Source organism: Ochotona curzoniae, unplaced genomic scaffold, assembly GCF_017591425.1.
Source record: "Ochotona curzoniae isolate NIBS_2020 unplaced genomic scaffold, NIBS_Ocur_1.0 scaffold_4701, whole genome shotgun sequence".
NCBI lineage: Eukaryota > Metazoa > Chordata > Mammalia > Lagomorpha > Ochotonidae > Ochotona > Ochotona curzoniae.
This window is the reverse complement of record NW_024467122.1, coordinates 13453540-13480791: the sequence shown is the minus strand read 5'-3', so window position 1 is coordinate 13480791 and position 27252 is coordinate 13453540. Positions and strand designations below refer to the sequence as shown.

Genomic DNA, 27252 nt, shown 5'->3' with positions numbered 1-27252 from the left:
CAACAGCCCTGGGCGGGAACAGACTTGGATGTCTAAAGCAAGAACTTGGGTTATCACATGGGGGAGGAAGAAAACGCAAGTTATATGTTCTGCAGTGGAGGAGGCTGCGAGCCGCGTGTACCCTTTGTGGGAGGGCTGGCAGCTGGGCAGTGACCACCACCCCTGCCCTCCTCCACAGGTACGTCCTCTACTCCCTGGACCTGTACAACGACAGTGCCCACTACGCGCTCACCAAGTTCAACAAACAGTTTCTCTACGACGAGATCGAGGCCGAGGTGAGGGCCCGGTTAGCACCACTCCTGTGCCTCCCCCTGGAATTGAGTGTCCTTTATCATTTCCTCTTTCTCTTGAGTTGTAAAGGGGTTAAACTTTCTTTAAAATACAAAGCAGAGTTTCCTTTAAGACTTAGGCATTCCTATTGGAAAGTTAGATTTATGGAGAGAAGGAAAGGGCAAATGATCCTCCATCCGCCGATTCACTCCCTGAGTGGCCACAATGGCCAGTGGCAAGCCAATCCAAAGGCAGGAGCTGCGAGCCGCCTCTGGGTCTCCTGGCTGCAGGGTCCCAAGGATTTAGGCCATCCTCACCTGCTCCCCTCCCCCAGGCCACAAGCAGAGAATTGGATGGGAAGTAGAGCAGCTAGGACATGAACTGGCACCCATATGGGATCCCAGCACCTGCAAGGTGAGGACCTTAGCCGGTAGGCTACTGTGCCGGGCCCGCAAGGCGGTTTTCAAAAGTTTTATTTTAAATTGTTTTTAAATCATTTGCAAAAGAGACTCTAGACAGAGTTCCCAAATTCTCTCAAATTCTCACAAAGTTTTGGGGCTGAAGCTAAGCTACTCGGAACTCAAGCCAGGTCCTGCACATGGACCCTGGGAACCCAGTTGTTTGAGCTTTCGCTGTGGCATCTCAAGGAAGTAAGGAACTGGAGCTGGGAATCAAACCTGTGCCCTGGGATGTGGGATCCAAACTGGTCGCCAGCTGGACTCCCAGTCTCACGGCAGTGTGAGCAGGAACAGGGGCTCCTCTGAGCCCCTGTGCGCATGTGTGATGAGGGGAGGGCGTGCCTTCTTGCCAGCCTCCGGGCAGCCTCGGGCCGCCTCCTGTTACCTTTGCACTGTTCTTCATTCTTTTGGTTCTATAATGGCTGAAGCTCTTGGAACGTGGTGTTTGGTTTGTGCTGAGATCTCCAGGTGTGACTCCTGCAGGTGGTGGAAGGTGCCTGGTGCACATCCACACTGCCACAGGGAGTCTTCTCGTTTCAGATTCAGGAGAGAATTGAACCTCTCAGAATTGCTGAGTGTGTGTAGGCCTTCCTCCGGTCCTCGTGAACACCCAAATGTGTTTCCCCAGGGACGTGGCCCAGGGACGTCCCCCTAGCTCTGCCCACCTGGGGTCCCAGGCCCTCTTTCCTCTGAGCACCTTGTTGTCATGGTTCTCTGCTGGGGCCAGCCTCATCTGCATGAGTGGGGCTGGAGACCTCTGACCAAGTTCACCCGAGTGCCTGCTGGCTTCCCGAGCAGCAGCTCCCAGGAACAAGCTAGAGGAAGTGCTTTGGGGAGCCCCAAGTGCACATGGATCCCCTGGGAGCCGGTGATGAGGACAGCCTTCCCACTTTCTTGTGTATTTAGGAGAGTTTTGCTTCCTGCATGTGGATAGGTGTGAGGTAATTTCCAACAGCTGTGTAATGACCATGCCGTAATTTACTTAACATGCTCTGGTTGGATAGTGAGATAATTTCTCTAAGAAAAGCCTTAGTTAACTTAGAAGGTTTTTGTTGGAGTGAGGATGAGTATTTGGCACAGCAGGTTAAAGCTGCCGGAGAGGGAAAGGCCGGTTCAGGTCCCCTTTGCTCTGCTTCTGATCCAGCGCCCTGCTAACGTGCAGCCTGGCGGGCAGTGGTAACAGCTCAAGTGCTGGGTCCCCGCCAGCCATGTAGGAGACCGAGGTTGAGTTCCAGGGTCCTGCCTTCGGCATTTAGGGAGCAAACCAGTGGATGGAAAATAGGTCTCCTTTTGTCTGTCTCCTCTCTCTCTGCCTTGCAAGAAAAAAATTTCAAAAGCTGACAGTTTGTTTTGAATAGGAGTGTTTGATCTTGGCATGGGGAATCAAGAGCTAATGTGTGCTTTCTTTTTCTCCAGGTGAATCTGTGTTTTGACCAATTTGTTTACAAGCTGGCTGACCAGATATTTGCATATTATAAGGTGATGGCAGGGAGGTGAGTTACCTGGTTTGATTTTAATAGGAAATCTTAGACCTTGTGACGTTTCCAAGTTTTCTGACAAGTGGAAAATGGCCTGTCTCCTGTCCAGCTTGCTTCTTGATAAACGGTTGCGATCAGAATGCAAGAACCAGGGCGCCACGATCCACCTCCCGCCTTCCAATCGCTACGAGACGCTGCTCAAGCAAAGGCACGTGCAGGTGAGGCAGTGTTCCGGGCCAGCCCCGCGCGTGCTCGGGAACGGTGGGCCTCCCCATCACTCTAGAAGTGTGTGAGCTCTTAAAGATAGTTTCTGTTGGGTAGCCTCGAGGGAAGATTTGCAGCTCTGCATACCTGTCCCTGAGCTGGCTGCCGGGGCAGGTATGGCTGGTGGTGAGGGGTGAGGGTATGGCGGGTCCAGCCACAGACCGGAGCAAAGCTTTATAGGAATAAAGGTGAGAAACCTTTGTTAGACTTTCTCTGGATCAGGATGAAGAATGAGAAAATGCATGCTGCTGGGGCAGCCGGTTAGCTTAGTGGTGAGCGTGCCTGGGTAGCACTCCCAAGGCTGGTTCCTGATTCTAGCTCGCTGCTGTGTAGACCGTGGAAGGCAGTGATGATAGCTCGAATCACAGCCATCCACGTGAGAATCCTGGGTCAAGTTCTTGGCTCCCAGCTTCTGTCCGCTGGCTATTACAAGCATTTGAGGAGTGTGAACCAGCAGAATCTATAAATAATAACAAATATATCCAGGAATGTCCAGTCCTGGCTGGCTGGATTGCACAGGAGTGGGCGGAGTGAACCAGTGGCTGAGCACTTTGCCTCCTTCCCTCTGCCTTTCACATAAATAAAGCTTTTCAAGTTCCATTCCAGGAAAGTAGTGCATTTGCTTAGGGTACTGAAGTTTGTCATTTTGGCTAAAATGTCTCCTGCTCTGAGGTTTCCGGGAGACGCCCTCTGCTCTGCCCGGCCTGTTTGCTGTTTGACACTCCCGGGATTTCCTGGTTCCTCTTGCTGACCTGTCCCACTCTCTGTCCCCAGCTCCTGGGCAGATCCATAGACCTCAACCGTCTGATTACGCAGCGAGTCTCCGCGGCCATGTACAAGTCTCTGGAGCTGGCCATCGGGCGCTTTGAGAGTGAAGACTTGACATCCATTGTGGTACGTGCTGGGACTAACTGCACTTTTTTTTTTAAGATTTATTTATTTTTATTGGAAAGTCAGATATACATAGAGGAGGAGAGACAGAGAGGAAGATCTTCCGTCCCCCAAGTGACCGCATTGGCTGGTACTCTGCCAATCAGAAGGCAGGAGCCTAGAACGTCCTCCGGGTCTCCCACGCGTGTGCAGGGTCCCAAGGCCTTGGGCCATCCTTGACTGCTTCCCCAGGCCTCGAGTAGGGAGTTGGATGGGAAGTGGAGCAGCTGGGATTAGAACCTGTGCCCGTATGGGATCCTGGTGCGTTCAAGGTGAGGACTTTAGCTGCTAGGCCACAGCGCTGTGCCTTGCGCTTTGTTCTTACCAATACATCATCACTGTGCCTAACTCCTGCGTGGACCTATGGGAAACAAGACTCGTTGTGTTTGGCACATTTCCAGGTATCTTATGTAGTATCTCCACTGTGTAGTCACAATTCTAAATGGATTTCAAAGAGTATCCCAACTTTGAGAAAATTAGGCATAATGGATTATATCTAACAATGGCACAAGTAGCATGCCATATTCAGTAACATACTTGTATTTTAGTAGCAATGAGCTTGTAGGGAAAGAAAAAATGTGCCAATAATCACTTCCATTTTTGCTTTCAACAGAGAGCAAAGGCCAGCAGTCAAGATGGCTGTTCCAGCTAGTCCGTAGATCTGATATAATCGCTGCTGGATTCTAGGTGCTCTATATAGAATTTGGCAAAATAATTCTAATGTTGTTTGTTGCTGCTGTTATTGATTTTTGCTTCTTTTGAAATAAACTGCCAAGGTTACCCGCTGCTACTCTGGTTTTGAAGGAGCACGCTGTGGGGAGACCCTGTCAGAGCCACATACGCTCCAGCCCAGCAGAAATACAACTGGGTGGCCTTTTGTTTCTCAAAATCAGGAAAGAGGAAAAGCTGGCAGAACAGAGCAGACTAGAACAGCATGTTTCAACTGGAAAGGCAGGCTTGTAATCTTGCTCTGGTGGTGAACCGTTCTACGTGGAAAGAAAGAGCAGAAGGTTCTGTGTGGACTCCCACGCTGACTCAGGAGAAGATGCGGGGGCTCAGCGCGGGTAACAGTCCCAGTGAAGACCACCAGACAGCTGCATCACCCAGTAACCCCAGATGACACCAGGCCTCAGAGGGGGCAGTGCTTCCAGCCACGCGCTCAGGGTGCCGAGCTGCTTTTCCTTGGCGTTTCTGCCTGCTCTTGGCTCGGACTAGCTGCAGGGAGCCCGAGTATGCGTGGCCTGGGCATCAGACTCCTAGGAGAATAGAGGAAGTACAGAGCTCTGGGCGGTTAGCAAGCCTCACATGATGTTACAAACAGGATGGGGCTCCAGGACACGGCCGGTTCCGACAGCTAGGCAGCAAATCTCTAAATCAGACTAGAATTTGCCACTGTTGCTTTGTGCTGGGGTCAAAGACAAAGGAAATGAAGCAGAGTATCTTGGGATTATCACAAAACATATCAAATAAATATTTTAGAATTAAAGTGCACCATGTCCTTGATGAGTCTGTAGTTACATTCTGGATAAGATTAAGGAACGCCAAAATAGGGTACTAGAAAAATATCTAAACCAGGGATCGGGGAAAACTGGTGCAACAAAATGAACATAAGGAACGTGGGAACCAGTACAAACATGAGGTGGGGGGCTGCAGGCGAGACAGGGGCGCCCCAGGCCTGGTCTGTCTCGGTCAGTGTCTTGAGGCTCTTCTTCCCCTCCATTCAAGTTGCTCCAGCTCAGGAGTTCGATGGGCGCAGTGATTCTGGCCTGACTTCCCAGGTGAGGGCCCGCAGCCCTCCCGCAGGTGAGGCTCAGGGAAGGGCTTCCAGAGCTGCCTGGGATTTCATGATCGTGGCCAACACCGAGATCTCCCCACACCACAAGGGGTGCTGCCCCTGCTTGGCCCCGTGGAGTTCATGGAGCCCAGCGTGATGGTTTCAGTTCCCACCGTTGTTCATCATTCATTAACTGTGGGGAGTCGGTGCCTTTTTCCCTTTTTTTGGTAAGATTTATTTGAAAGGTAGACTTACAGAGAGACAGGTATCTTCCACCCATTGGTTCACCGCACAGATGGCCACAGCAGCCAAAGCTAAGCCAGTTTGAAGCCAGGAGCCAGGAGCTTCTTCCAGGTTTCCCTTGTGGGTGCAGGGGCCCAGGCACTCAGGCCGTCCTTCACTGCTCTCCCAGACATGTTAGCAGGGAGTTGGATTGGAATTGGAGCAGCCAGGGACAGCTTTGCCTGCTGTGCCACAGCACCGGGCCCCTAGACATGTCTGGGCAGCTCTTCCAGGATTCCTGAAACGAGAGGCAGTTTGCTAGTTACTGGGCCAGTCACCTTTGCAGGCTCCCAGATGTGAGAAGCCAGATTCTCTGCCAAGGCCAGGATGTGCATGGGAGACGCTGCTGAGAGGAACACACAGGAGCGCCTGCGCACATGTGGGGATGGTAGGCTGAAGGAAAGTCCAGACTGAATTAGGGGAGCGGACAGAGTGTGCCACAGGATGGCTGGAGGCACGGAGGTGGACAAGGCTGCCTTGGCCAACTGCTTCCGAGCAGGAAGCATGCTCTTTTCTCAGTGGTTGAGCCACACCCAAGGGTCATGGTTCAATCCCATCTAACTGTTGTAATAAGAATGGAGTAAGTGCAGCAGTAACATCCCTGCAGACCGTGAAAGCACATCAAAAAGGTGCCCGTGGAGCTTAGTGAGGATCACGCCCCAGTCCTTTGAAACAAGGGAAGGAAGCAGTGCTTGCTGAAAAACAAAAGCAGAAGTCAAAAAAAAAAAATTATAGAGGCATTTATTTTTATTGGAAAGTCAGGCTTTCAGAGAGAACAGAGAAAGATCTTTCTCCACTGGTTCACCCCCCCCAGGTTGTTGTAACAACTGGAACTGAGCCAATCTGAAGCCAGGAGATTGTTCTGGGCCTCCCACGTAGGTGCAGGGATCCAAGGCCTTGGGCCGTCCTCGACTGCCTTCCCAGGCCACAAGCAGGGAGCTGGATGGGAAGTAGAGCAGCTGGGATTAGAACTGGCGCCCATATGGGATTCCGGGCACATTCAAGGCAAGGACTTTAGCCACTAGGCTATCGCACTGGGCCCAGAAATTTTTTCAAATCTAGAAATACAATCATTAAAAACAAAAAAGTTTTGAAAAGATGGATGCTGAAGTTCATGAACAAATTAAAAGCAAAACAATTTCGAAGATGAAGACAACATGGCAAGGTACTTGATAATGACTATGGAGAAATGAAAAGAGAGAGAGGCTGGGCTTTGTTGGCACAGAGGCTAAAGCTGCTGCCTGACACCCACATTCCATATCCTAGTGTCTGGTCTGAGTCCAGGATACTCTACTCAGACCCAGCTGCCTACTAATGGGTGGGCTGGAGACCACACATGATGGTTTAAGTCCTTGATTCCTGGCACCCACATGAGTTCCTGCCTCCTGGCTTCACTCTGGTCCAGCCTTCACTGTTGTGGGCGTTTGGACAGGGAGCCAGCAAATGGAAGATCTCTTTCCTGTCTTTCTACTATTAAATTTTTTTTTTAATTGAAGAGAAAAATAAACAGATTTAACAGGAAATAATGTAGAAGCTAGACTAGAAAGAACCACCATACATATTATAGAGATTCCTGAAGAAAGGAAACCAAAGTAATTGAATGGAAGAAATGTTAAAATTTGTGTTTCATAAAAAGTTATAACACTGGGGCCCGTGTTGTGGTTGAGTGGGTAAAGCTGGTGCCTGTGGCACTGGGACCCTGTATGTGTACTGAACTGAGTTCTAACTTCTCCACTTCTGACTCAGCTACTTAATGGGCCTGAGAAAGCTGCAGAAATAGTCCAAGTACTTGTGGGAGACCAGAGAAAGCTCCTTGCTCCTGGCTTCCAACTGGCACAGTCCCGGCCATTTGGGCAGTAGACCAGTAGTTGAGCTGGAGATGTCTCTCTCTCTTTCTCTCTCTCTCTCCCTCCCTCCCCCCGCCTGCCTTAACCCTGCCTTTCAAGAAAATCTTAAAGGAAAGAAGAGCTTGATAGAGTGGATGATAGCATAAAGTGGCGATGACCCCATTCGACAACAGTTTTCTGCCTTCGCAGTGCTGGGCAAACATTTACATACCATTCTTTTTCTCAGTTTCAGTAAAGTTTAGTAAAGTACAAAATGTACTGTGTATGTTGTTATGAGATAGACTTTGGGGTGGTTTTGTGTTAGGAGCACATTTAAGGACACAGGCTAAGCTACGATGCGGGTCAGGCTAGGTGTACTAAGAGTATTTTCTCTTTAGTCTGGGTTCAGCCCGTGACGGGGCTTCTGGGATACAACGGCCTCTGTGCGTGTTGACAGCATGCATCATGTCCCTGGGAAAGCTGAGACACTGAGAGATGCTGCTGGTATAGTGGACTTCAAAGAAGAACAAATCCTTGGCCTTTCTGAACAGAGCAGTCAGGAAGAGGACAATGTGATCGCGCTCCATCCTTGCCAGCACAGCCTGGCAGAGGGTGCCAATCAAGGCTTTTGTACCCAGCCAGATTGTTGTTCCCGGAGTAGGGCGGTGGACAGATGGCAATGAACATGCAAGGATTCAAGGACGATGGTTCACGGCTGCAGCCTGCGGAATAGGGGCGGCCTCGGCAGGTGGCCAGGGCGCGTCACACACAGCCTGTGTGGGCGTGCTGTGTGGAACAGCGCAGTTCTTGTTCTTTCCCAGAACTAAACAGGTCAGACCCTAGTTCCGGGCCCTCGTGTATCCATTGTGATTGATGCAGTATGATTTTGATTTAAATCATTTGTCAGAGCTTTTAACTCAGACTAGAGCATTTATATATATATATATACACACACACACATATTTTTAAAGGATTTTATTGTGGAGCTGGCATTGTGGTATAGCTGGTTCAGCCATCATTTGTAATGCTGACATCCCATGTGGCTGTGGGTTCAACTCCTGGGTTCCACTTCCTGCCCAGTGCTCCACTAACATGCTGGAGATAGCAATAGGAAACTGACTGGGTCTCTGCCACCCACATGAGAGACCCAGAGGAAGTTCCAGGCTCCTGGCTTGGGTCTGGCCCAGCTGAGGCCATCGCATCTGTTTGGAGAGTGAACTTGCTGATGGAAGAGCTCGTCTCCTCCCCCCACCCCGACTTTCCCTCTCTCGCTCTATAACTCTGCCTTTCAGATAAATCATTTATAAGAGTGTTAACTATTCTTTAAACATTATTTGTTTTGAAAGGCAGAGTGATAGAACATGTTTTAAGTATGTAATTGCAAATTCAATAATAGTCATTAGAAAAGAAAACGCGGTGTGGGATCCTATTTCAGATAAGATGTTTGGGTAAGCCAGACTACCGCTCTGATGTGATCCACGTGACTGCGCTATGGAATTATGGAGATGGGGCTTTGCTGTTCTTTCTCTTGGGACAGAGCTTTGTGATCTGGCGTGTCTCCCACTCAGCACCTCTCAGTTGGGGCCAGCCACATTCTAGCACTGGCTGCCTCATTGGACAGTCCTAGATGAGTCCTGAGCGAAACCTATGAGAACTTGCCAGGGGCCTTGGGTGACCTTCTGGCTGGCTTCACCCCAGCACGTGCCCTGGAGTACCTCCAGGCCTTAGAGGGGGAGCAGGCCGCCCAGACACCCTGGGGAAAAGCAGCAGCCAGCCCTGTGGTGCTGTTGGAGGTGGGGAGCTGCTGAGCTTAGTTGCTGAGTCACTGGGAAATGGTGGTGGGAGAAGCTGACACAGCCAAACGGACCGTGCCCTGCGGGGTGACGAGAGGGCAACTGTGGACAGTGGCGAGGGCTTTGAGGTTGTGATAAGCAAGCTCCCATCTTCCAGATGGTCTTGGCATAACAAGCTGGCCACTGCCCGGCTCAGCTCCACTGGGTGGTGGGTCCTCCCAGGGACCGCCCAGTCAAGGTGGAGAGTGGAGGCACTAGTGGCATGGGAGCCTCCTCCACGTGGCCCGGTGCTGCTCTCATGCCCCCATCTCTGTGATCCTTTAGGAGTTAGACGGCCTGCTTGAAATCAACCGCATGACCCACAAGCTGCTGAGCCGCTACCTAACGCTGGACAGTTTCGACGCCATGTTCCGGGAGGCCAACCACAACGTGTCGGCTCCCTATGGGAGGATCACCCTCCACGTGTTCTGGGAACTCAACTATGACTTCCTGCCCAACTACTGCTACAACGGCTCCACCAACCGGTGAGCAGGCTGCTCTCCGTCTCTGGGCGCCTGCCCTGGAGAGCAGTGCCCCGTGTAGATGTTCCCGGAGGCCTTCCATGTCTCTGCCTGGCCACTTTCTTGCTCATGTCCAGCACCATCTGACCCTCCCATTCCCTTCCTTTCACAAGTCCTTAAATAGGTCATTAGGCGTGTCCCAGTGGAGACCAAGTGGACCACAGCTGGGGCCTGGGCGGGGCACTCACCCGGGGCTCTTGCTGGTGGTTTGGAATGGATCTGAATGCATGTGGGGTGTGGCAGCTGAGGCTGGGCTGCCTGCTGCAAGGCTGCAGGGAGTGTTGCGGGGTGTGGGTGGATTGGTCACTGACACGCTCTGTCTTCCTGCTGCCATCATACTGCTCTGCTGGAAGAGATGAAGAGGCAGACTTTGTGGGTGCAGTTGATACCCCAGTACTATGTGGGTTAGCCTCCTAATACTGGCCAAGGTTTGGGGAACTGAGGCTTGCTCTCTTTCTGCTGAGCTTGTTGGCTCTGCTGTGTTGTGTGCCAGGGACACTCAGGTGTGGGGTGTAGGGGCACCCCTGGCCTCACCTTGGGTCCCAGCAGTCCAGAAGGCAATGGGAGTGCCCAGGAAGGTGCCCAGTTCCCTGTGTCTGCATTTGTGTGTGCATGAGCGTGCATGCACATGTGTGCCAGGAGCGCTGTGAGTATAAGTGTTCTTACTGCGCTGGGGGTTTGCCCCACCTGAACAAGGGGTTGAGACTGGGGGTTTTCTGTCACAAGAGTGAAGGATGCTGAACTCGGACTGAGGCAGGAGGGCTCGTGCTGTGGCCCACTCGTGTCTGCCATTGCTGCTGCTGTTTGGGCCTCGTGGCTGTCAGGATTGCATTTCATGTGGAGACACAGGTCAAGCCCTATGTGCGTTTGTCAGGCAACTTTTTTTTTTTTTTGTAATTATGCTATTTAAAATTTTCATTAACAGTTTTGTAGAGAACAGTTTAATGTTTTGACATTCAGCAGTCAAACCAGGCCACAAGCTTTTTCATTCCCCTTTTTTGGGGGTAAGCATTTGGCATCTAGCAGGTCTCTCGCAGTTCTGTATGCCAGGCAGCCCTCCTGACTCTCACAATGGCCGACAGACACCCTCAGCCAGAGGCAAGTAACAACCCAGCCGTGGGCTCCAGAGTCACAGGTGGCTCCTTCCACATCACCTTCCTCAGTGACCCCCAGGCCTGGCCTGCATCTGCTCCATGGAAACCAGAGCCAAAAGACAACTCCTTTTTATTGCATCACTTAACATTTTTAAATGATTTTGTGAATGTATTTGAACAACAAAGATGGAACTGAAAGGAGAGCAACCCTGTGCAGGCACCTGCAGTGGTGAAGGCTGCGCTCAGGTCAGAAGCTGAGCCCTCCAGCTGGTCTCCTCCCGTGACCTGAGCTTTCCCTGCCGCCTCCCAAGGTCTGCTTTAGCAGGAACCTAGAGTCAGGAGCCAGGGCCGGGAGTTGATCCCAGGCACTCCTGTGTGGGATGCAGGGCTCTTGCCTGCCAGCTCAACACCCATCCCTCACCCACCTTTAAGGTACTCATTTCCTGGAACTTACTTGGCAAGCTGGTATGGAAAAAGAATATTTGTATTACACATATAATGCCTCCTACTTACAGAAGAATTAGAAATCATAGATGTATCATGTGGGAGGGCAGGAAGGGCTGCCTCCGGGTGCTGTGTGTGCTCCTTGCTCCCAGGCCATCCCTGGGTGTGGACCTTCACGGTAGGCCGAGCTGCAGGAGGCTGGTATGAGCCTGTGCCAGGCTCCTGTGGTTGCTGTCCTTATTGTCATGCACTGAGTGGCTTCACGCCACAGTGCTCTGTTCTCACCGGTCTGGAGACAGGAGGTCAGAGCCACAGGGTCTGCAGGGCTCAGCTCTCTCTGTGTCTTTTCCTGGCCTCTGGTCATGGCCATCAATCCCTGGTGGCCTGGGCATACAGCTGTATCACTCTCATCTCTGTCTCTTCTGTTGCTCTAAAAATATGAGTCACATGAGGGACAGTAGTGTGATGGGGACTTATGTTTCTGTGACAGCTTCATATTCCAGCTGCATGCCATACAGAGCCAGTTCAGGCGTGCCTGCAGTCAAGGCAGTACTGTAAGCATTCTCACCTTGGGAGAACATACCACGCTCGAGGCGGGCATAGAAGACTGGTGCAGCCTCACTGCTCTGTCTCATTTCGGGTTTGGCTCCCTTTAAGTGATTTGGACTGTGGTTTTTCTCTCTGCCCTGTCTCCATCTAAGGTGGATGGAGTCTGAAGTGCATGCAGCAACTGTACAGGTATGGTGCCCACCAGGAGCCATCCCCACTCTGTGAGCAATGCCCAAACTGTCTGGAGTAAAGGGTACCCTCTCTGTAAATCACCCCAGCATCCATGCCTCCTGATGAAGTGCTGTTGCTGAGACAGGTGCAAGCACACAGCTCATGAGCATTCAGAGACATACTCTACATGGGCACATATACCCATACACCTGTGCACAGTTAGACGCACACACACAGGATCAACACACGTGTGCAGACAGCACGGCCGCGCTGTCACATACGCACACTGCCCCAGCAACACCCACAAGCACATCACTTCTTTATTTACTGAAGTACAGTGTGAGTCCATTCAGTCTATAGGATTAAATAATGGGCAAGTCCATGTGTCTTCTTTATTATACTTCTTTGTAAAAGTCTTACTTGTTCATATGTAAGACATGTTCAAAGCAGGACCCTTCTGCTTTGAAGGCCTTAGCCAAGATCGCTATTTCTGCTTGAAAAATTGATCATTTGTGTTTTTGACGGTCCTTAACCAATCACCAATCATCCCTTAGTGCGCAGGTTCATAAATCCCTAAGTTGGCTTGTTCTTTCCTGGCCCCTGACGAGTGAGCAGAGCAGCACGGTACCCTGCTCACCAGTGGGCTGCTGTTGCTGAGTGCGCGTTCGCTGCCCATTGGTACAGGCTGGGGTGGGACCAGGGTGGTTTTGCTCATGCTGGACCAGACTCTGCCCTGGCATGGAGATTGTTCCCAAGAAGACACTGTATGTTCTCAATTTACATCTTAAACTTTAGATATATTTATTGCATTTCAGAGGATTTGCATATGATTTGTTCTATAATTTATTTGTTAGAATTTTCCTATTTGATAATTGTGTCAGCTAACTGGAAAGATTTAACAGATAGTTAATACAAACACTCTGAATTATATATATATAATATATATATATGTTTCTTTATGTACACACACACACACACACACACACACACACACACACACAAAGGGCTTAGTTTTACTTGAAAGATTTACAAAAAGAGGAGAGAAATTTTCCATCTAGTGGTTCACTCCCCAAACGGCAGCAATGGTTGGAGCTGAGTCTGTCCAAAGCTCAGAACCAGGAGCTACTTCTGGGTCTCCTGTGTGGGTGCAGGAGCCCAAGACTTGAGCCATCGTCCACTGCTTTCCCAGGCTATTAGCAGGGAGCTGGATGGGAAGTGGAGCAGCTAGGACTCCAGCTGGCACCCATGTGGGGTACTGGCACTGTAGGTAACGGCTTAACATACTAAACCGAGGCATTATCCGCAAAAGTTCTGAATTTCAGAGAACTACCATGAAATTTGATTTTCTGTTTTCCTTAATCTTTCTTGTTTAGGTTTGTTCGGACAGTATTACCATTTTCTCAGGAGTTTCAAAGAGACAAACAGCCAAATGCACAACCCCAGTATTTGCATGGGTCCAAGGTAGGTTCTTTGTGTGTGTGTGTGTCAGTTTCTAATGCAACATTTTTAAGCTTAATGTTTTAAGTAGGTTTAATTTAGATCCATTAAGTTGCAGTGATTTTAAGTGTATCATGCCAAATCTAAAATGTTATTTTTCCTTCCTTTGGTGTTTGATGCTCATGTCAATAATGCAATTGAAAAAATTGCATTACTTTGTTAGCTTTTATTGGTGAACAGAAATTAACCACTCCTCCCCCCCCCCCCCCCCGGCCCACCCTAACCCTCTGATTTTGGATTAATAGGACTTTGTGGATGTCAGGGTATGTCTGGTCTCCTCCATGGAATTAAAATATGTGAGATTGTTAAGTAACTTAAATGTCTAAAAACGTGGAGCTAGGACAGTGTATGGCGAGCAGTTCTGAGACGTAGGGGCCAGGCTGCTATGCACTGGCAGAGGTGAGGGAGGGAGGTGGGAAAACAGCAAAGCCAGCCTGGGTGTGTGTGTTGCAAGCAGCGGGAAACCACTGACACCCTTGCCTAGTGAGAGGGGGCGAACACCTGGGCCCAGGGGCCTGATGCGCAGTGGTGTGTGCTGGGACCTCAACTCAGTCGGCTCTTCCCTGTCCGTTGCTTTTGCCTCTGGATTCGGCCGGCTATGGATCAGAAATACGCAGGGAAGACAGAAGCTGTGTGTGTGCAGAGCAGGCACAGACTTACTGTCATGATTCTCGCAGTGCACTGCGGCTACATACATGTCACTGGAGTGAGGTGCCGTAAGTTATCTTGAGATCTCGATGCTGTTTTAAGGGAGGGGCTTGAGATCTGCACATCTTGGTGTCCGCGGGACTCCTGGAACAAGGGATGATGCATTTAAGGCACTCAGTTCAGTAGAAGGAGATGTAAAGAGACTGGTGAGATGAACACAAGTTCCAGAACTAAGAATAAGTAAAATGAGAGCCAACATCCAGCCATACTGGTTATTGAAGAGAAATATGACAGCAGTAGGAATTATGTTCCTCAGGTGGCAAGAGGTTGAAGTGCCTGGCTCCTCTGGTGCAGCGTGCTGCTGGGGACATATCCCTGGGCCCTGGGCCTCTGAGAGGCACACACCTGCACTCACGCATGTTGAACTGTTCTCTCTGAGGCAAGCTAAGTTCTTGGGGAGAAACGAGTTAACACAAAATGAGCTCTGACAGACATACTCCTGGGACACTGCCTATCCCATCTGCCAGTTGCAACTCAAGAGCTGGGCATCTCAGGTTTGTCATAGTTCCACCCACATGTGTTGGCATGTGGGCAGTTGTGGGGTGACAGAGGGCAAGCACCTGCACCCTGCCCCAGACTGCGAGGAACAGGACACTGCTCCACTGGGCATCACAGGTGACACCAGGGACATGGGGCTGAGGGCACTGCGAGCAGGATTGAAGAGGACAGACCTTGTCCCGTGTGCTGGGCTTAAGCCGAGTCTGCTTTGTATGAACTCGGTGACGTTGGTTATTATGTGCTGTCAGACTGTCGTTGCAGTTCCCTGGCTCACTCATCTGGCATCTGACCAGCGTTCACTGTATTCCTAAGTGCCCCTGGTCTCCATCCAGGAGTGGTGTTCACAAAGGGGCTTCAGGAGGGAGCCCCCCCAGCCCACGTCTCACCATTAGAAAGTTGGTCCAAACAAGGAGGAAGTAAGGGATTCGGGCTTCCTCCCCTGTGCCCGTGGGTTGCAGTGTCTGCCTCTGACCTCTCCCTTCTGGGGAGAAATGCAACGCCTGTTGCTGCTGCTGCTGCCTCGCAGGCACCATGGGTCACAGAGACCCCTCCCTCAGCTTGGGCTCTGTGTACCCCTGTAGAAACCATCTCTTTGAAGATTCTAGGATTGTAATAATTATTATTTATTTGAATGCACAGCTGCAGAGAATGAGGGCATAGAGAGGTTTTCCATGTACTGGTTTGCTCTCCAGATGGCTACAACTGCTTGGGCTCAGCCAGACCAAGGCCAGGAGCTTCTTCCAGGTCTCTCACGTGGATTGCAGGAGCCCAAACACTTGGGTTATCTTCCTCTCCTTTTTCTAAGCTGCTACCAAAGAGCCGGATTACAAATGGAGCAGTTGGAACATGAACCAGCATCCAGTGGGGATGCCAGGACCACTACATCAGCTCTACAGAGATATGTCTAGTGCACTTTATTTTGTTGCAGTTGTGATGATTTTATCTTTTTTAAAAAAATTCTTTTATTTTGATTATCTTTACATAGTTGATTAGGGCACAGAGGGTCTAGGACTACAGGAAAGTGTGTAATGTGTTTCCACATTAATATTCTTTCTGTATCCTGGGTAAGGGGAGAGATTAAGGGAGAAGCCCCACCCATCCCAGGTCCCCAACGTGGGGTATGCTCCTAGGGTCCTGCTCCAGCAGTTTTGATAGTTCAACAGTTTGGAATTGCTGCCAATCTGGGGATTCCAAGCACGCTGAAATCTCTTCAGAATCCACTGGCTGACATAGTCTCTTCGTGGTTGGGGTTCTGAGATCAGCAGTTCAGTTGGAGGGATCTCCAAAGAAACTTCGTCTGAGGTGATCCCAGACCTGACTCTTGTGTGTGAATGCCAGTACAGGGTCCAACACAGTCCATCACCCCAATCAGCTTATGCACATGCTGGTGGTTGCAGTCAAGCCTGATTCTGCCCAGCAGATGATCTTATCTTTGTGACTAGGAATTAAATAGGAACCTAAATTAAAATTCATGGTTTTTTATTTTTTTTTTTTGAGTGATGAATACATTTGGGGCATGTGTTATAGTGCAGTGGTTTAAGCTACCACCTGCAATGCTGGCATCCCATGTGGCACCAGTTTGAGTGCTGGGTGCTCCGCTTCCATCCAGCTCCCTGCTAATTTGTCAGGGACAGCAGTGGAAGATAGCCCAAGGTCCTTGAAACTATGGGGGAGACCTGGAAGAAGCTTCCGGCTCCTGGCTTGTCCTGGCCCAGTCCCAGCAGTTGTGATCATGTGAACCAGCAGATACAGAATCAATCAATCAATCAATCAATCTCTCTTTCTCTCTGACTACAAATAAATAAGTCTTTAATAATGAACCAGGGCTAATGTCTAATGAGAATGAAACTGGCTTTGGTGAATGATCATAATCCGATGTCTGTTCTTGAGAATGTCACCACTTGAGCAGTCTGGTTTTCTGACTAACGCACACACACTCCTGAGCACATTACTCGTGCTCCTTTTCCTAAAGGAGAGTAAGATCGTCCTCAGTTCACAGAGGAAGGCACGGGGCTGTCTGGAGCAATGGAAGGGCCCAGGTGACACAGTGAGGGTGCCGTCCTCGGTTCACAGAGGAAGGCACGGGGCTGTCTGGAGCAATGGAAGGGCCCAGGTGACACAGTGAGGGTGCCGTCCTCACTTCACAGAGGAAGGCACGGGGCTGTCTGGAGTGTTGGAAGGGCCCAGGTGACACAGTGAGGGTGCCGTCAGGTGGAGCCTCTGCCTCGCAGCAGCCACTGTGCAGCCGACTGTCCAAGAGCTTCCCTCCTCCGAGTGCTGGGCCAGTGAGGTTCTGCTGCTTTGAGGAGGAGCTCGCCCACCCCGAGTACTGCAGTCATATATGCTGCTGATGACAGTTCTCTTTTTGGGATGTCTGGGCTTTGTCCACGGGGTTAGGGTGAAGAGCTGGGGGTGGGCTGTGTCTGCGGCACTGGCTCCTCTAACAGTCAGGTCGACTCTGGGAATGCTTTAAGGAGGCCGAGAGGAGTGGTGTGTCTGAGCTCATGATCAGATATGGCTCTTTGAAGTCCAGCGGTGGTTTTAGGGGTTGGTCATGGGATGGGCATTTGACAGGGTGTCCTGTCTTTAATGTTGTCTGACATGGTTTAGTTTAATACTTTATAGTTTTGATGCGGATTCTGTTCTCGGGATCCCATGACCACCCACACATCTGGTGGCTGGCCAGGAAGAACTCACAGCAATCAGGCTCTTCGTGACTGCATTTTATTTTATTTATTTTTTAGGATTAATTTATTTTTAGGCCTGGTGCAGTAACCAGGTAGCTAAAGTCCTTGCCTTGCATGTGCCGGGATCCCATATAGGTGCCAGTTCTAATCCCAGCAACCCTGCTTCCCATCCAGCTCCCTGCTTGGAACCTGGGAAAGCAGTTGAGGTAAGCCCAAAGTCTTGGGACCCTGCACCTGCATGGGAGACCCAGAGGAGGCTTTTGGCTCCTGGCTTCGGATTGGCTCAGCTCCAGCTGTTGCAGCCAGTCAGGGAGTGAGCCAGCAGATGGGAGATCTTTCTCTCTGTATATCTGACTTTCCAAGAGGTAATTTTTTTTAGTACAAGGCATGAGCATCAAAGGAAGAGAGAACACGTCTTGCGCCTACCTGACTTTGAACGTGTATTCTCATACTGCTAGGTGGAGTATTCCATGTGTACCCGTCACATCCTGTTTGTTGATGATTTTGCTTTTTCTCTGTTGTTGCTGATTTCCTGTCCATTTTGTCAATTGCTGAGGACATTGAAGTTACCATGTATAGCTGTGACTTTTTCCTCTTCTGTGAGTTTGCCTCAAATATTTTGAAGCAAAATATTTGGTTTGATATTCTATTTTGTCATTAAACGATACCCATGTTACTCATTTCATGGACATCTTTTTTCCATTCTTTGACTTCCATTCTGAAGTTTTCATGCAGCATATCATTAAGCTTTATTTTTCATCCATTCTGCCAATTTTTCCTTAACTGTCTTTAAACCACTTGTATTTAATATATTCACCATGATATAATTACTAAGTGTTAGTGCCCATGAAACAGTCACCAAGACAGATCATATCCGAGCTGTAAAAACCTCAACAGAATGAAAAGAGTTGAAATCATACAGAGTGGAACACAGTGAGTTAAACTAGAGTCAGTAACAAAGAGGTAACACAAAATTCTCCAGGTAGTTGAAATTTAACACACTTCTAAATAATACATGAGTCGAGAAAGTCTCAAGAAAAATTTTACCAAAAAAAAAAAAAATTGAATTGAATGAAAATGTGAACATGGCAGAATTTGTGAAGTGCAGCTAACAAAATAAAGGGACATTTTTGAGGTATCGTATTTCCAAGTAAATTCACAGGGTCGGTCCTTCATGCAAGGGTGCTGTGTGTATTGCATCCATCCCCCACTGGGATTCTTCCCTGCCTCCGTGTGCAGAGACCACAGTCACACTCTGCTGTGTTCCTCAGGCTTTGAACCTGGCCTACTCCAGCATTTACGGCAGCTACAGGAACTTCGTGGGGCCTCCACACTTTCAGGTCATCTGCCGGCTGCTTGGCTACCAAGGCATTGCTGTGGTCATGGAGGAGCTGCTGAAAGTCGTCAAGAGCCTGGTGAGTTCCCATTGGCAGAGCTTCCTTCGCTTGCCCTGAAGTCGTCAGGGTCAGCCAAGCGAGGAGCTCTTGCTGTTGTCTGGACTGTGGTTCTTTTACAGATGTTCATTTAGTTTCACAATCATACAGAGCTTGATTTAGCTTGTGGCCATGTGTCACTTGATATCTCCCCCATCTTTCCTACTTCCAGAGAATGGCTCCGTGTAATTTTAACTGATACAGAAAAGGCTTTATCTCCACACCCACAGTGCCTATCTTACAAGAAAGTACTGTTCTATGCAAACGCAGACTCTACATTTTCCCAGCCTTGGCATTGACCATGTAGGTCAAAAATTTAAAACTTAATTAGAATTTAGATGAATTCCACCATAGGCCTCTAGGTCCTATGCAAGCCTTGCTGGGAACTCAAGCCGGGTGAGGGCTGGCTGTGCCCCCAGACACTTGGGAGCGTGGTCAGGATTCTTGGCCTCACCATGGCTGAATGTGATGGCAACAAGGTCCTCACAGTTGCACCACATCCAACAGAGGCACCCAGAAGGCATCCTGTGGGAGCTGCTATTTCCTGGAGCTGCCAGCACTCATCAGTTGGTGATGCTTCTTCAGAGGTGCCACTTGGTGTCCAGGGCTTCCCACCTGTTCCCTGTTGCACTTCAAGGCCATCTGGATCCTAAGAGTATTGTTGTGTTTTAAATGTTTGTGCATGGTAGGAAGATGCTTGATGCAAGCTGCCTTCTCTTCCCTCTACTGGGTGTTCACTCCCCAACCAAAGCGACTGTGTGGTCCTGGGTGTTTCTGCAAGACTCCTTTGCAGCATGTGCACCAGCCACAGCCCGCGATGAGAGCGGAGGCCCGTGGCTGACGCAGCCTGTGTCTCCTGCAGTTGCAAGGCACGATCCTGCAGTATGTGAAGACATTGATGGAGGTGATGCCCAAGATCTGCCGCCTGCCCCGGCATGAGTATGGCTCTCCTGGTAAGCACAGGTGTTTCTGGGCCAGATGGGAACGTGGTCCCCCGAGGTAAAGGGAGCTTCTGGTGATGTCCGTGGAGAAGAGGGTGAGGTCAGTCAGACCACAGTGAAGGAAATCAAGCGGAAATTCTTGAGATGTATTGGGAGGAGACAAGAATGTCCTGAACCACATCCTGACTTAATAGAACGAGAAATTGAATCTTGTAGCCAGAAGCAGATTCTGTTTGCAACTATGGAAGCTGAAGGAGCCCTTGAAGTCAGCAGGTATCAGACACTGAGAAGTAAGGAGCCCAGAACTCCAGCTCCCCACCCCCCAAAGTGGTCCACCAGAGTGAGCAAGGAGCTCAGTCACTGGGTCCTATTGCCCTGCTGAGCTTGTGGGGGACTCAGCCTCAGGGACAGTTCCATGTGTGTGAAGGGACATTGAATTGTTATCACACACTCTGTCATCAGTGGGGATGGCAGTGAAATCTTTTTTTTTGTGATGTAGTGACATTTCCTATCGCCATCATCTTCTCTAAGGATACTGGATTGATCCAGCACAGGTTGGCATTTTCCTAGATGATGAGCATGCCACCATTCCAAGGAGGATGCTAGAGATGGGAAGTCCTGGCGAGCCCCATACCTAAGCATGCTAGCAGTGTCAGGGGCAGGTGCTCCGGTTGTGGGTCATAGCTGCGCTTCACAACTTCCACTCACCCTGCTGTCTGCTCTTGCAGGCATCCTGGAGTTCTTCCACCACCAGCTCAAGGACATTGTGGAGTACGCGGAGCTGAAGACTGTGTGCTTTCAGAACCTGCGGGAGGTGGGCAACGCTGTTCTCTTCTGCCTGCTCATTGAGCAGAGCCTGGTGAGTGCCTGACCCAGCCTGCCCCCCAGCATGCCCAGGTGACTTCCTGTCACTATGCAAGGAAAGCAGACTTGACTGAGTGGTTTAGTAGGGAGGATGGAAGTGTTGTAGGGCACCATTCCTTTTTCATGGCTTACTTTGATTTGGATGTGTTGCTGACGACTGAGAAGTAAAAATGTGATACAGATAATTATTTCAAGGATGTTTTTCTTTGTGAATTTTGTGACTGTTCTGTGATATTTTCACTGTCTACACTGAGACATCTGATGTGTCTGTAAGATAATATGGAAGGCATTACTGCCAGGAGAGGCTGCTACAGAGATGGAAACTTCCCTACCTGGGGCTAGTGAGCGCTTGAAGTGTGGCTCAATGTTATCGAGAAAATCGTTTTTAAATTTTATTGAAGTTTAAACTTAAGTAGCACATTTGGAGACTAGAGTGAATACCTGGGATTCCTCACCTCCTTGACTGCCTCCTCATGTCATCTGACCTGATACTCAGGCCTCTGCACCTCACGTCAGCTGACAGCTTACAGCCCTCAAGCCTAGCGAGCATTAACTAGTGTGTTACACAGCCCCAGTCTGCCTTTACCTAATGACTCACATGGAGAGTATCTTCATTCGGTCACTTGTTCTTTTTTTCCCCCTGAAAAATGCAACATTTGTTTTTTGTGTTTTTGTGTAAATGATTTATGGAAATTCAGATGATTCTGTGCAGATAATTATGGAAGTTGAACTTTTATGCATTACACACATGGCAAACATTTCTTCCCCTTGAACCTCATCTTTTTATTCTGATCAAATGCTCTTAATTTGAACAATCTCTTTCTAAAGGGCTTTCATTTTTGTTATTTTTAAAGATTTATTTATTTTATTGGAAAGATATTTCATCCGCTGATTCACTCCCCAAATGGCCACAATGACTGGAGCTGAGCTGATCCAAAGCCAGGAGCCAGGACCTTCTTTCAGGTTTCCCATGTGGGTACAGGGTCCCAAGGCTTTGGGCCGTCCTCTACTGTTTTCCCAGGTCACAAGCAGGGAGCTGGATGGGAAGTGGAGCAGCTGGGACTTAAATGGCACCTACGTGTCATGCTGGCACTCCAGACAGTGGCTTTAGCTGATACATCACTGGCCCCCATGAGTTATGTCTTGACTTTTTTGATGGCCAAGTCTTTTGTTAATCCTTCATTTTATCTTGATGGATTTCTAACAGTACAGAATGGGTATGAGCAGGAGGCCCTTCTCGTCTTCTGCCTGCCCTGTAAAGAATCACCTCAATTGGTAGAGGCCCTTGCTCATGCTCTAAGATTCTCACTGTCCTATTCTTGGCTGTGTTTGGGCTCATGGTGGCTTTTTAGGGGTTCTATACACTCTGTAATGTGTATATTATCTGAAGAATGCTCATTAGGACTTGGTGGAGAATAGTGAGGTCTTGCTGTATAAAATGTGGTTGAGACTGGGTGAGGAAAGGGCTGCCCAGCTGGTGAATCCTGGATGGCAGTCCTCCATCTTCAATCCCGATCCTCACTCATCTCCAAAAAGTTTTAGAATTACTAAAACTTCAGTTCTTCAAGTGTACTAGCTCACACCCAGTAGCCACCCATGGTTGAGTGGCTACTGCAGGGATAACATACACAACACTTCCACCATCCCAGAGTTCCCGCTTCCCGAGATAGAACTCTGACATGACGTTTTTTTCCTTCACCCTAGTCTTTGGAAGAAGTATGTGACTTGTTACACGCAGCCCCTTTCCAGAACATCTTACCACGAGTCCACGTAAAAGGTGAGCTGTGTTTATAGTATGGAGTAAGGAGTTCAGGGTGTCCTTTGCAGTGTTATGTGCCGTAAGGCCAAAACTAAAGGCAAGTGTTCACTGAGCTTGATGACTGGCCAGTCACAACTGGGAATGACAGATGAGTACTCACTACCTAACTAAATGGATGTTGAACACTTGAGCTGCTAATCGCTGAAACTGTAGTTTACACAACTTAGGAACAAGAATGGCCAGGAGATGCTGACAGTCACAGTGGATGATAAAGAGGTTCCTTGTACAATTCTCTGCTGCTGATTCTATATGGAATCTAAAGTTAAAAAAGCAAAAAACTGGACAATCAGTTGTCTCAGTTTGAATTAAAGCTTCAAATGGGTCAATTCTATGAAAGAATTGTTATTTTAAAGATTTATTTTGATTGGAAAGGCAGATCAGATTTATAGAGAGACAAAGATCTTCTGTCCTAGTTCACTCCCCAAGTGGCCATAATGGCTGGAACTAAGCCAATCTGAAGCCAGGAGCTTCTTCTGAGTCTCTCACATGGGTGCAGGGTCTCAATGCCTTGGGCTGTCCTCCACTTCCTTCCTGAGCCACAAGCAGGGAGCTAAGAGAAGTGAAGCAGCTGGGACACGAACCTTTGCCCATATGGGATCCTGGTGCTTGCAAAGCTAGAATTTAGCCACTGAGCCATCACACTGAGTAAGAAAGAATTTTTCAAAGAACCTCTAAACATCTTAAAAATCTCTTTAATATTATGAATTCTTTCTTCTCCTTCAGAGGGGGAGAGACTTGATGCTAAGATGAAGAGGCTGGAATCCAAGTATGCCCCTCTGCACCTTGTCCCCCTGATCGAGAGGCTGGGCACTCCTCAGGTAGTGTGCTGTGGCTGGAAGGGCTGCAAGCTGGGTTTCCTTTCTTAAGGGTGTGTCATGGTCAGGAACAGCCTGGAAGGCTTTCCGAGGCAAAATGGGCTACCTAGTCACTTGGGCCTTCCTGTCTCAAAGGAGGTTACAGAGTTTAAGTGAGCTGAAGACAGCAAAGGTTTAGTGTATCACTTGGGCCTACGACATGCCACAGTAAATGTCACTGGTTGTTGCTGTGGTCCATTCCTTTATGGTGGATAATGAAGGCTTTTTCACAGTGTTTGAAGGAGGCAGAGTTATCAGGCTAGTTAAGCCTGGCACTGTTGCCACCTTGGATCTCTTTGTGGTTGGGGCTATCCTGTGCATTGTAGGGGACTGAGCTCCATTCCTCATCTCCACCCACTGGATAAAAGGCCACTTTCTCACACCCAAAACGTGTCTCTGGATATTGCCAGATGTCTCCCACAGGCAAATAACTTCCTGAATATGAACTGTATTTTTAGTCTTACAAGCCATAATGATAATTGCTGATTTAAATTGACTTTTCTTCTGTAAACCCTCTTCTTTAAGCTCAGTCTATAAACAAGCAAAGCTGTAGTAGTTTAGTCTCAGCACTCTGGCATTCTGCTGAGGGCCTTTTAACATTGCTCTGCTTTGGTTTTCTGCAGCAAATTGCAATTGCAAGAGAGGGAGACTTGCTGACCAAAGAGCGCCTCTGCTGTGGCCTGTCTATGTTTGAGGTTATCCTGACACGGATTCGAACCTTTCTGGATGACCCTATCTGGCGTGGGCCTCTGCCTAGCAACGGGGTCATGCATGTGGATGAGTGTGTGGAATTTCACAGGCTGTGGAGTGCCATGCAGTTTGTCTACTGTATTCCTGTGGGGACGCATGAGTTTACGGTTGAGTAAGTATGTGCTGTGATGCTCTGGAGTAGAGTGGAATGGGTGCAGCAGCTGCCTGGGGAGGGAACATAGGAGTCCCGAGGCTCACTCAGGAACTGCAGGAGAGGTGTTTGACCCTTCCCCTGGTGATTCTGGTGCTTCCCTTGGCTGTGGGGACAGACGGGGGAGTGTTATCTGGGTCTCACTGATGTGTGGACAGACTTCCATTGTTTACTGCTTCTTCCAGGCAGTGTTTCGGTGATGGGCTCCACTGGGCTGGTTGTATGATCATTGCACTCCTGGGGCAGCAGCGGCGCTTTGCCGTTCTAGACTTCTGCTACCATCTGCTTAAAGTCCAGAAACATGACGGCAAAGACGAGATCATCAAAAACGTGGTATGTGAATGTCTGCAACAACTTACTTCCTAATTAGGAAAACTTTTTGTGGGAAAGTGTTGTATCTTAGTAACAAACCACCATCTGAAACTTTCCTTGCCTGAATGAATTTAAGCAAGCAGAGCAATGCAACAGACAAAATACTAATTGTTCTATTTTCCAACTGTTTTCAAGATACATTACTTGACATGCTTCATTTCTTATCTTGCACACTATTTTCAGTTTTTTGCCATGTGATTTGTTTTTTGGCTTCCCAAAGTGTGCTTTTTTAGACTTTCTAAGCTATTTTCTTTCAAGAATTCCTTAAAATCTAGAAAATTCTCAGCCATTATCTTATATTTTAGCCACTTTCCATTCCCTTCTGTAAGGACTTCAATTAGACATATGCTAGTCCTGCTCGTTCTGTTTTCCACATGCCAGTTTTCTCTGGCTCCTGCAACGTCACAGGCTTAACAGCTGGATCTCACAATTCCTGTCAGAAGTCTGGGTCTGGTAGTGCTGGTTCCTTCTGGAGGCTCGGAGTGAATGTACTGCAGGCTCGTTCATGTAGGTGCCTATCACAGAATGGGGGTGCTGTTTCATGTGCACTGTTACTTTGCCTGTCTGCTCATGCCTTTCACGTGTGACCCAAGCTCCCCTATGACACCGGGTTGAGAGCTGTTAATGTGGCATTCACTCCTGCTCCAGAAAGTCCTATGAAAACAGTGATTCTACCTGGGGAGACTCCTTGGGTCTTGAAGTTTGCAACCTTAGCCACATCTGCCCGTGTCTGTTGACATGTAAGGTAATGCACTCATGGTTGCCAAGGGTTAAGCTTGGGCATTGTGGAGGGAATAGTTTAGTGCCTAAGCCTCTACTTCTTTGACCAGATAGACAGATCAGTCCTCAAGGGCTCGCAACAGCTGGACCTGAGCTGATCTGGAGCCCAGAGCTTTTTCTGAGTCTCCCATGCGAGTACAGGGTCCCAAGGCTTTGGGCCGTCCTCAGTTGCTTTCCCGTGCCACAAGCAGGGAGCTGGGTGGGAAGCGGGGCTGCTGGGACACAAACTGGGACCCTGGTACATACAAGGTAAGGATTTTAGCCACTAGGCTACCACGCCAGGCCCTACACCATTTTGTTTAAATCTGCTTTTCCAATATAAATAAGATCTTAGAGGAGAAGCAGTGACAAAGATGATCCATCCACTGGTTCACTCCCCAAATGGCTGCAACAGCAGTCAATCCAGAGCCAGGAGCTTCTTGCAGGTCTCCCATGTGTGTGGGAGCAGGGACCCAAGGCTTTGGGCTCTCCACTACTGTTTTCCCAGGCCACAAGCAGGGAGCTGGATGGCAAGTGGAGCAGCCAGAACAGTAACTGGCACCCAAATCGGAACCTGGCAAGTGCAAGGTGAAGATTTAGCCACTAGGCTATTGCGCCAGGCTCTGGTTGTAGCTTTAATAAAGTTTCCCCCTAACTCTAAAAGCCTTTGAAATGAATTTAGGTTGTTTTCCTCCCAAGATTAGCATTTCTTCTTCTCAGGACTAGGTGGTCCCAGTATGGTCATAATTAGAGAGGGTTCTGTCTTCCAGGGTAACCCAGCTTCCTTGTGGCCCAGGTTGTCACCTCACGCTGTTGTTGGCCCTGACTTCTGCTTTAAGTTCTGGGTCTAACATTCCTGGCCTTTCCTCAGTGATCTTACATATCATCTTTATCTTTTGTATCTAAGTTCTTAATAGCTATTGGAGAACAGGCCTCTGGATTTTACATGTGGGCATGGAACTGGCAGAGAAATACACCATAGTTCTAATAGTTGCCTTCTGTTTCTAAAATACCAAGATTCTCAGAAAAATAAAATAGCAAACTATAAGAAATTTACAAGCGCTAATAGTGAGACATCCTAATTGTAGCCTTTGAAGAAGATGGTGGAAAGAATTCGCAAGTTCCAGATTCTTAATGAGGAGATCATCACCATCCTGGACAAGTACTTGAAGTCGGGCGACGGAGAGAGCACCCCGGTGGAGCACGTGCGCTGCTTCCAGCCGCCCATTCACCAGTCTCTGGCCAGCAGCTAAGGGCACACGTGGCAAACAGTAATTCTAATGGCGTGTTTTTCCTTCCATCAACTATTTAGTGAGAGATTTAGGGACTATTTTCTAGTATCTCTGTTACTTGCTAAAGAAAGAGGGTGCTTTTCAATCTAAAAGCTTAATTTTATAAAACTTATTTTTCTAGACTAAAATTGTATATGCTTTTGGTAATTAGGAGGTCTGACCACAGTGGCTGCTCAATGCTCCCATCATAGCTCCAGTTTTTCTACGGAATGTTCCAGCAGCTAGCTATGTCAAAATGCTGCTCAGTTTGTTCCTCCAGTAACTTAATACCAGCTAATTGTATTAAACTCCCTTTGAAAATTTAATCAATGATTAACTGTTTAGCTTTATTGAGGGATTTTTTTTCTGGTCTTTTTGGACAATCTTTTGTAAGTCATTATGCCCTTTTCTGTTTTGTGTCAGTATTTCAGAAACAGTGAACTCCATTCCTTTGCTACCAACAATTCCAGTTGTGACAGAATCCAGTATGATTTAAAAGTTACAGAAATAAAACTAATGAAGCCTATTGGTATTCTTTCATTTACTATGCGCCTGTGCAGTTTGGTTAAGCAGGGTACTCTAGCTGAACGGAAGGACTGGGCTCACCAGATCCTGCATGACACTCAGGATCATGAAACAAGATTACAACACCGTTCAGAACGCTGCTCTCCTCACCAGCACAGTTACCTCTTCCTGGCAAAGGTAAGACAATGACTGTCCCTCTTCCATTTGCAGCAGCCGAAACAGAGTAAGGG

At 48.7% G+C, this 27252-nt stretch overlaps 1 protein-coding gene across 4 annotated transcripts in view; it reads left to right on the top strand.

Moving 5' to 3' along the window:
- CYFIP1 (cytoplasmic FMR1 interacting protein 1) overlaps positions 1–27017 on the top strand; it is a 75030-nt gene extending 48013 nt beyond the window's left edge. For all 4 annotated transcript variants that reach the window (XM_040969594.1, XM_040969596.1, XM_040969597.1 and 1 more), the window contains 14 exons: positions 179–275; positions 2145–2221; positions 2316–2424; positions 3245–3364; positions 9400–9599; positions 13267–13354; positions 18555–18698; positions 19579–19669; positions 20386–20516; positions 22226–22298; positions 23064–23158; positions 23818–24056; positions 24281–24428; positions 26315–27017. In XM_040969594.1, the coding sequence (XP_040825528.1) occupies positions 179–275; positions 2145–2221; positions 2316–2424; positions 3245–3364; positions 9400–9599; positions 13267–13354; positions 18555–18698; positions 19579–19669; positions 20386–20516; positions 22226–22298; positions 23064–23158; positions 23818–24056; positions 24281–24428; positions 26315–26479 (1777 nt within the window). In that variant the 3' untranslated portion in view covers positions 26480–27017. The remainder of the gene's footprint in view (positions 1–178; positions 276–2144; positions 2222–2315; positions 2425–3244; positions 3365–9399; positions 9600–13266; positions 13355–18554; positions 18699–19578; positions 19670–20385; positions 20517–22225; positions 22299–23063; positions 23159–23817; positions 24057–24280; positions 24429–26314) is intronic.
- The last annotated feature ends 235 nt before the right edge of the window (positions 27018–27252 follow it).